Source organism: Microtus ochrogaster, chromosome 4 (assembly GCF_000317375.1).
Source record: "Microtus ochrogaster isolate Prairie Vole_2 chromosome 4, MicOch1.0, whole genome shotgun sequence".
Taxonomy (NCBI): domain Eukaryota; kingdom Metazoa; phylum Chordata; class Mammalia; order Rodentia; family Cricetidae; genus Microtus; species Microtus ochrogaster.
Genome location: NC_022011.1, coordinates 5,113,972 through 5,123,968, shown reverse-complemented (window position 1 = coordinate 5,123,968; position 9,997 = coordinate 5,113,972). Strand labels below are relative to the sequence as shown.

General features: G+C 45.5%; 1 protein-coding gene across 1 annotated transcript in view; it reads right to left on the bottom strand.

Annotated features, from left to right (window-relative positions):
• The window catches only part of Ranbp10 (RAN binding protein 10), a 60,365-nt gene that overhangs the window by 12,593 nt on the left and 37,775 nt on the right, over window positions 1-9,997 (bottom strand). Inside the window, exon 4 of the mRNA XM_005345453.2 lies at window positions 3,519-3,686. Within this exon, the coding sequence (XP_005345510.1) occupies window positions 3,519-3,686 (168 nt within the window). The remainder of the gene's footprint in view (window positions 1-3,518; window positions 3,687-9,997) is intronic.

Sequence of the window (9,997 nt, the reverse complement as noted above, 5' to 3'; positions counted from 1 at the left end):
TTAAAAAAAAAAAAAAGAAGAGCCCTGGGTAAACAGGTTTGGTTCTGAGGACCCGGAAGCTGAGAACAAAAGACCACGTGAGACAGTACAGAACCACATGAAGAAGAATCTACAAGCACACAGACCACTTATGGACCAGATATCAGTCCTCCATCTCCATTTATCTGCTGAGGAGCCAGGCCCAGTAACAGGACTGGAGAAACAGCTGCAAGCCAGCTCGCCCTCAAAGTGCCCCTGAATTCAGCAAGAAAGATGGTGTTTGATGAATAATCCCAGAGACACTGAACAGGAGGCTTGAGTGCTATGACAAAGAGGAGAGGCAGGGAGGCCAGAGGTAGGGTATGTAATTCTAACCCTAAAGTGGAGGGAGTAGAGCCTGAAGCATGTTAGTAATAATAAGACGGCACAGGACATGGGAAGATTCCCCAAGCATCTATCCCTCAAACCTCATGAAAGTTCACTGTCAATTAGGTCCCCAAAATATACTCATGGACCAGATGGTGAAATGTGAGCTTCAAGCTAATATCCCTGATCCCCATCCTCCCCCCCCCCCCCCAGTATTAGGGACGGAAGTCAGGGCCTTGACTAGGCCAAGCAAGTGTTCTACCACAGACCTCTAATTTTCATTTTCAGCTCTCTTTTCATTTTTTAACTTTGAAACAGATTCTGTTAAGATGCCCTGTGTGTCCCTGCCTCAAGAAGCTGGGATTACAGCCTGTGCCACCAGACAGAGCTTAACTGATTCTTTGGCTTTTCTGTATTTGTTTTGCCTCACTTTGTGGTACTAAGGATTGAACTTAAGATCTTAAGAAGCTAGGCAAGTGCTCTACCACCGACCTAGATCTCCAAACCAAACAACTGGTTTTTAATGATTGCTGTCTACGTGGGAAGCTTAACTACAAAGGAACTCAAATCTTGGCCTTTTCCTCTTCTAGTATATTAATGAGTATCTTTATTAAATGATACTTATTTATCATACTTTGGGTTAACAGAAGTTTGAAATTACACCAAATATCAAGAAATAAACAAGAGCACAGGAGATTTTTTTAAAGGATAAAAAAAATATTAAGACAATGTACTACCATATCAAGTTTAATTAAACATGTGTAATAAATAGGTCTTTGCACAGGGTCCATAAAAAGCATTCACTAGACAGATAAACAATGGCCTAAGGTGACCTGGCTCGCAGAGTCCTAACACACATCTATAGTGCCCAAAGGAGGCACTAAACATACAGTTACTATAGGTACAGCACTGTATTCTCCAAATCTTATTTTCCTCAAGAGACACCATGCTTAAAGAAAAAAGAAAGAGAGAGAGAGAGAGAGAGAGAGAGAGAGAGAGAGAGAGAGAGAGGTGGACAAGCTAGAGAGATGTGAAAGGCAATACCTGAAGGGGTAGGACTGAGCCTGGCTGCAGACAGGCAGGTGAGAGGGTATGCAATGAGGGCATCTAAGAGCCCTTGGGATTCTGGCTGCAGATGAACCCAAAGTGACGAAATAGCTGGAGTCAGAAAGCAGAGTAAGGAGCAAAGAACCTTCTCGAGATCTTGCCAGTGGGACACCAGACTGCAGCTAGGTGACGGTCAGTCTCAGGAGAGTTTCTCCAGGAGAGTTTCTCCAGATGTGAACCGGGTGAAGCTCTACCTCTGAGACATGTTCTCAATCACCCATCTTCCTGTCCTTTCCTGCGTGCTCTAGGCTATGGTGTGCAAAGAATGGCTGAAGAATGTTGGCTCTTAGTTGCTCATCCCCAGTCAATAGCAAACCTAATTCCTTTAGGGCTCTTGATTCTGACTGGCTTATCTCCTAGAAAAACCATACATGTGGAATATTCCTTGACACTGTAAATATATGTCACTATGATTGGTTTAATAAAGAAGCCAACTGGCCAACAGCTGAACAGGACAAAGTTAGGTACAAGAATCAAACTGAGAATGCTGGGAAGAAGAAGGGCAGAGTCAGAGAAGTAACGAGCAGACACAGAGAGAAGCAAGATGGGCATACCATACTGAGAAAAGGTACCAAGCCACGTGGTAAAGCATAGATAAGAAATATGGGTTAATTTTAAATGTAAGAGTTTAGTAATAAGCCTAAGCTATTGGCCAAGCATTTACAATTAGGACTCTGAATGGTTATTTGAGAGCAGCTGCTGGCACAAGAAAACCCCACATACACATCCAGGTTCTAGGAGCAACAGCAAGATATTTACTGCCCCAAAAGTCAGCAAAAGCAGGACCCCAGTTTCCAATCCTAAAAAGCCTGGTGGCCTGGTTAGTAAGGTGCTGCTGGTTCTCTTCTTGGGAGAAGCAGGGTATGGTCAGAGCAGAGACCCTTGCAAGGCAGGCAAGTCCGGCCTTTAGGGATCATTTACTAGTCAGTATAGTCCAAGTCCCTTTCTCTGAATTTTTTCACATATTTTAAACTTTAATTAATTCACTTTTTCTTGTTTATGTATATATTTATGTGAATATGGGCACACATATGCTACGGCACATATATGGAAGTCATAGGTCAACCTTGGGTAGTTACATAATCCAGGCTGGCCTTTAACTCATAGAAACCATCTTGCCTCAGCTCCTGAGTGCTGGGATTTTAGGTGGATGCCACATCTAGCATGTTCTTTCTCTTTCCTCCCCCAAATCCATTTTGTTTGTATGGTGCTCTTAAGTCTAGACTGGCCTCAAACCCTTTATATAGCTGAGGATGGCCTTGAACTTCTGTTCGACCAGCCTCCCTCCCTCTAGTGCTGGAATTACAGGCATTCAGCACCATGAACAGCTCAAGTTCTAACATGAAGTTTCTATATACAGAACAGCTCCTTTCCAGGAACCCATCAGACCCGCAATTTCCCACCACTAAATTCCTTCACTCCACCTGCCTAACATTCCACTAGTCTGGCTCCTTCCTCACCTTTCTCTTCTCCAAGTGCACCACCACCCAATGTCCTGCTGGACCTCCATCCCATCTCTAGCATTAATCTCCAGGTGCTTACCTTTCCTCCTGGCCCCCTTTTCCAGTCCATCCCTCCATTTCTCTCTGGATTTTTATTTGTAACTCTGTCAACACTGCCAGAGTTCTGTCCCTATTTGACTCCTTCCCATTTACCTTCTGTCTGACAGCCCTCGCTGTTACTTTCAGTACCCACTATCAGAAGAGCTGGCATGCAAACCCTAATCCAAAAACCACAACCACTGATAACTACACTTAGGGTCCTCAAACTTTTTCTCCATCAAGCACAACCAACAAGACAGGCCAGGATCATGACTACAATGTGCTGCTCTCAGCAACCATCCTGGGCTCATCCAGTAAATGCTGCTGAAGGGACAGGTTAACAACGGGCATGCCTGTTGCCTTCCATTCACCTGAAAGGGCTCCAATGGCTGGAAGTGACTGCAGTCCCCCAGAGCTGCGCAGAGGCTCCATGATACTACTTTGACTTCAAGGCCTGCCTTTGAGCTTCTCATCAATCAAAGTGGCTCCACAGGCCAGACCCTGCAAGGTCTCCTATGCACCTACCAAGGCTGTGGCCATTCTTGGTGTAGAAGCAGGTGCCGTTGATGAGGTTGACACAACAGCCGATCACATCCCCTGTGGTGAATGTGGGACCATAGGGCTGGCCCGTCCCCGAAGAGCAGAAGGAATGTCCATCATCGCCATGGTAACCATAGGAATGTTTGTCCCAACCTGTGGGGAAGAGAGCAGCAATAGCTTAAAATCTGTACTTGATAGAAAGCTCTGAAGGTCTCAATTATATTGCCAGGCCCCTTGCCCATCTTAGCCAGCACTCAGGGGTATGGTCTTTCACAGAGCTCCCTATGGACATGGTCTTGCTAAACTGCACACATATTCTGAGAGTCCACCAGATCATTACCTCTGAGGAGCTGAGGCAAGAGCTGAAAGGGACTCACCAGAAGACAAACGCAAAACGAGAAGCCTCATGGAGCAGTGGTGGCACATGCCTTTAATCCTAGAACTTGGGAGGCAGAGGTAGGCGGATCTGTGTGAGTTCAAGGCCAGCCTAGTCTACAAGAGCTAGTTCCAGGACAGGCTCCAAAGCTACAGAGAAACCCTGTCTCGAAAACAAAAACAAAAAAAAAAAAAGAAAAGAAAGAAAACAAAGGGTGGGGAAAGTCTTAGTCTCATGAAGGAGCAGGCTAGAATTTAGGAAGTCTATACTGGTGGGTTGTTTTGTTTTTCAGGCAGGATCTCATCAAGTCCACAATCGTCTCAGATTCACTATGTAGCTGAAGCTAGTCTTAAACTTCTGATCCTTCTACCTCCATGTCCCAAGTACTAGGATTCCAGAGAGCAGCAGCATGCCCAGCTGTTAAAAATATATATGCATGTTTTGATGGAGCGGTGGTAGCACACACCTTTAATCTCAGCATTTGGGAGGCAGAGACAAGCAAATCTCTGTGAGTTCAAGGCCAGCCTGGTCTACAGAATGAGTTCCCAGGACAGGTTCCAAAGCTACTGGAGAAACCCTGCCTTGAAAAACAAAAAACAAACAAACAAAAAAGTATGTGTGTTTTAACTGGGGAGTAATTTAATCTTTTCTTTTTGGTGGTACTAGGGATTGGGGATTGAACTAAGAATCTTGGGAATGCTAGGCAGGCACTTCAACAATTGGCTCTACTAATTCTTTTTTTACATTTTATTTTTATGTATGTATTTAGCCTTTTTGTGTGTGTGTGTGTGACAGAATTTCTTTGTGTAGCCCAGGCTGTAGGTTTCAAAATCACAGAGATCCACCTGTCTCTGCATCCAGAGTGCTGTTTAATTTACATTTTATTTATGTTTGTTTATGTTTCTTCGAAACAGGGTTTCTCTGTATATCTCTGGCTGTTCTGGAACTCACTGGAGACGAAGCTGGCCTCACCTGTGCTAAGCATACTATAATACTGACTATACTACTGGCTCCTCACCTATACTAAGCATACTATAATACTGACTATACTACTGGCTCCTCAGTTGTACTAAGCATACTATAATACTGACTATACTACTGGCTCCTCTTCCATTTTAGCAGTACAATTCAAATTATCTTTAACAAATGTATTGTGTTACCACCAAGACAGAAGACTGTAGCCAAGTGTAATAGTGCATGCCTTTAATCCCAGTACTTCAGAGGCAGAAAGGCAAGTGGATCTCTGAATTCTGGGTCTGTGCCTTATCTATTCTAAAGAGCTGTAGGCCAAGGACTGGAGAGATGTCTCAGAGCTTAAGAGACATCTTAAGCTGCTCTTCCAAAGGTCCTGAGTTCAATTCCCAGCAACCACATAGTGGCTCACTACCATCTGTAATGAGATCTGGTGCCCTCTTCTGGCATACAGGCATACACGCAGGCAGCACACTGTATGCATAATAAATTAAGTTAAAAAAAAAAAGAGTTCCAGGGCTGGCTACAGAGTGAAACACTGTCTCAAATTACAATAAAAATGGGGGGGGGGTGGCTGGAGAGATGGCTCAGTGGCTGAGAGAACTTGCTGCTCTTGCAGAGGACCCAGCACCCACAAAGCAGTTCAAGGAATCTGATTCTCTCTTCTGGTACCGTATACACACGATACACATACACATATAGGAAAACACTCAGGTGTATAAAATTGAAAATAATTTAGTTTTGTTTGGTTTTTGTTTTCTGTGTATCTCTGGCTGTCCTGGAACTCACTCTGTAGAGCAGGCTGGCTTTGAACTCACAGAGATTTATCTGCTTCTGCCTCCCAGGATGTTGGGATTAAAAGTGTGCACCTGGCTATAAATAAGATATTTTTAAACCCCAGAATGGTATGTATTTCCTCAGGAACAGCAGCTACAATGGTAGGGTGGCAGGGTGGTTCAGAGACAGCACGCACCTTTCCCCTCCTCCCCTCCGCCACTGAATAATTAACAAAAGCCGCTCCTGGAAGTTTGCAAAGGGCGAGGGAATATGGAAGGAGCAGAGAAGACAGATAACATGTAAGTAAACAAACAAACAAACAAGAAATACCTGGTAGAGACTAGAGAGATGGCCCAGTGATGTAAGAGCACTGGCTACTTTTCCAGAGGACCTGGGTTCAATTCCAGCACCCATATGGCAGTTGACAACCAACTCTAGCTCCAGTTCCAGGGATCCAAAGTCCTTCTCCTGGCACTGCATGCACAGACACCATATATTCCCGCAAACACTCACACACATTGAGCAGAGTTCTACGTGCCAAGAAGACCAGAGGGAAAGACATTCTGGGCGAAGGGAATATGATCAGTTCATCTGAGCGAAACAAATCTCCACAGGTAGTTAGAAAGATAGCAGCTCTCAAAATCCCTTGCAGCCACTGTTCTAACCTCATGAGAAAGTCAGTTTAGGAGCCTAAAGCAGGGAATAGAGACAAAAGACACAAAGAGCCCCGTGGAACATCTGGGTACCCGAGACTGGGCACCTGTTTGCCAGGGGTCAGTGGGTCATGCTGGTCAGAGATAGGTTCTCTTCCTTAATGCAGTTAAGTTCTCTGACAACAGCAGCCCTATTTAAGCATCCTTTGTCCATAGAACCTAACATCTGGTTCATGTAGGAGCTTAGTGGTAGAGTCTGTCTAGCACACGTGAGGCGCCACATATAAAGACTAACAGTGAAGGTTTTTTCACTTTAGAAAGAGACCTACAGCCAGGCGGCAGACATGACTCTGCCCCAACAAACAGCTTCATTCCTCTGGCTCTCCATTCCTCATCTATGAAACAAGGCAGAGGATGCAATATCCCTAGAAGCTTGAGAGTCATCTATGGTGCTAAGTCCCCTACCTACTTAGGGGACTAGTAGTCATGCCTAAGTAAGCCCCCTCCTACCCAGCGCCCACTCCTGAAGACTACTACACTCTTTCCCACTCGTGCCTAAAGCCAACAGCATGCACACTCGTCCTTCTCTAGATGAGCCTGGTATATAGTTGGGTATGTGTCTAGTAATGAGATTTGCCATTCCCGCTATAAGACCACAGACATGAAGGTCAGTGATAGACTGCTTGCCTAGCATGCTTAAAACTCTTCTGGGTTTGATGTTCAGCAATGCAAAACAAGGACTAAAGACAGCTGTTTCAAAGGACAGCAGGACACAAAGATCATAAGAGTTCAGGCTCTGTAGGGAATCACATCCAGTTAGCTCGGATTCAGAAAGACGGGCTGTAAATGGAGACAACACTCTAACAGAATGCCTCCCAACTCACCATCCTTCCTTCTCCAAGGAAATCAGGTATTGCTACTCTCAAGGAAACTGATTTCACGGGCACCCCAACAGGAAAGTCAATGTCAGGGTGCCCTGCCACACATCAGGTACTTAGCAGAAGCCAATAACACAAAGGGAGGGAAAGCTATATTCAGTCCAGAAGGCTCCATGTGTACAGTTTAGGAACCCCAGTACCACCCACTTCCCCTGACTCATCATCAAACTGGGAAGACCTAACACATAAATACAGGGTGGCTGAGGAAGTGGTTCATTGTTTTGGCATCCCCAGACACCATGCATGGGACATCCCAGAGGTGAGTGACTCTCCATGGGAGTGTCAGGGCTCCAGCACGACTGTTCTGGGAGCCCACCCCTGCCACTCCCATCCACCAGGACACATCAAGAGCTTCAGTCTCAAAGTATCAGGGAGGGGAAGACTACTGCCAAACCACATCATCAGTACATTAGGTCAAAACTCTGGGGGGGCTGGAGAGATGGCTCAGTGGTTAAGAGCATTGCCTGCTCTTCCAAAGGTCCTGAGTTCAATTCCCAGCAACCACATGGTGACTCACAACCATCTGTAATGAGGTAATGGTGCCCTCTTCTGGTCTGCAGGCATACATGCAGAAAGAATATTATATGTATAATAAATAAATATATATAAAAAAAATAAAACTCTGGAAGGTGGCCTAGGCTGGGGCTGCCCACTAGGGCCCAGCCCAATGCTTACCCCCAAAGCTAGCCTGAGCCTATGTCTTCAAACCAGTTATTTTCCCACATCCCACTCAACAGTGGAGTTTGGGGTCAGAGGACTTGATTTTATTTTAGTTGGGGTCTCACTGTGTTACCCAAACATCTTACTGACTCAGTATTTCAGTCTGAATCTCAACTCTTGCACTCAGCTCCTGAGTTCACTCGCTGCATATCTTTCAGGTATAGCATGATTCAGTGGGACTGAGCATGAGGTACAAGTCACAGGAAGTATTTCTAGTAAGGTTCTTTCCTCTCACCGCGATCTTGAACATCAGCTTAGCAATCACACCTGGGTGCTCTGCATTTCTAGTTCTGTCCTGTGAAGGGTCCACTAGCAGAAGACCCGGGTCCACTCTGTTCTTCGTTGTTCACGGCCCTTATAGAACATGCAGCATTCAAGAGCCATGCCCAGTGGCTCTCAAAATGGCACTCTTGGACCTGTTGTGGAAAGGAATGCACTGGGCTGGCTGGCCAGGGGGTTTCCCAAGCCTGAGGCTACTAAGACAGCCAAGCATCAGTAGCTGGGCTGTCCCACAAGAGTAGCCAGCAGTGCTGAGACATTCCATCCAGAAGTCTGGCAGACACGCTTTCTCTATACCCCCAACTATCTTAAAAACCTCAACGGAACCACTGTGCAACAGATAGAAAATGGCTAATGGGAAAGCAGGAGAGTCTTGTTTCCATTCAGCAGATGCTGAGGTAACAGAACAAGTCCATCACAGACAGCATTCTGCAGTCACACCACCCCCGTGGCCATTAATATGAGCTTTGGGAATCTTGGGCCATGGAACTCTAAAGGCTCTGGCAGCTTCGGGCAGAAAAGGAAACAGTAACCCAAGGGCAGAATCTTTATGGTGGCCCTGCATGGAAACCGTGTTAAAGGGGGAAAGGAAACACAAAACAAAACAAAATCTCTGCAAGTAGCTAACGGACCTGGGTAAGGTAAGCAAGTCTTCCCACAAGCTCCTGGATCCTCCACTGAAAAGGGTCTGGGAGTCAAATTTGAAGCCATGGGAAGGAAAGGGAAGATACAGACAGCATCTGCATAAAAGGGGGCTTTTAGGACTGGAGAGATGGCTCAGCAGGTAAGAGCACTGGCTGCTCTTACAGAGGACCCAGTTCAATTCCCAGCACCCACGTGGCAGCTCACAACCATCTGTACATTCTGATACACAGTTCTGATACATTCTTCAGGCCTCCACAGACACTGCATGCACACAGTGCACAGACATTCATTCATGCAGGCAAAAAACCCATACACATATAAACAAATATCTCAAAAAAAAAAATACCCCATGTTTGTGTCATCATCCTGGTATTCAGGAAAGACCTAGAAATGTCCAAGAGGGTCTGGCTAGCTCTAGGCTTAAATGGTGGCATCTGTCTCACCTGAGTGAGTTATTTTTCTACACCCAGAGTCCCTAGGGAAAGCTGGGTTTGTCAGACCCCGAACCATGTTAAAGAAAAGGGATGGCACTGTTCCGTACAATGGGGGTGTGTGGGCTCAACTCCCAGGACTAATGTCTCTCTAGGGTTGAATCTGGCTTCTGCTCATTTCCCAAAGGGCTTCTTTCAAATCTCTGGGAAAGCTAATGGGTGGGTGAAGCCTGACCTTGTGCACACCCCCAAACCCTAAGAGGTGCAGGTGAGTTCCTCAAAGGTGGCCCAGACACCACTATCTTTTGATCCAGATCTCTATACAGAGTGCCAGTTGTAAGGGTTGGAGCAGCAACTGGTCCCTACTCTGCTCTAGGCTGATGTGGCCCCAGTCTCATCAGAGCACACCAAAGAATCTCTGCTAACAAACTCAAATTTTAGAGCTGTCAATAAGATCCCTTATCTCAAAGGTCAAACTGGCCCTGAAAAAAAAAACACAGTATCCTTTTTTTTTTTAAAAGATTTATTTAGGGCTGGAGAGATGGCTCAGTGGTTAAGAGCATTGCCTGCTCTTCCAAAGGTTCTGAGTTCAATTCCCAGCAACCACATGGTGGCTCACAGACATACACACAGACAGAATATTGTATACATAATAAAAAATATTTATTTATTT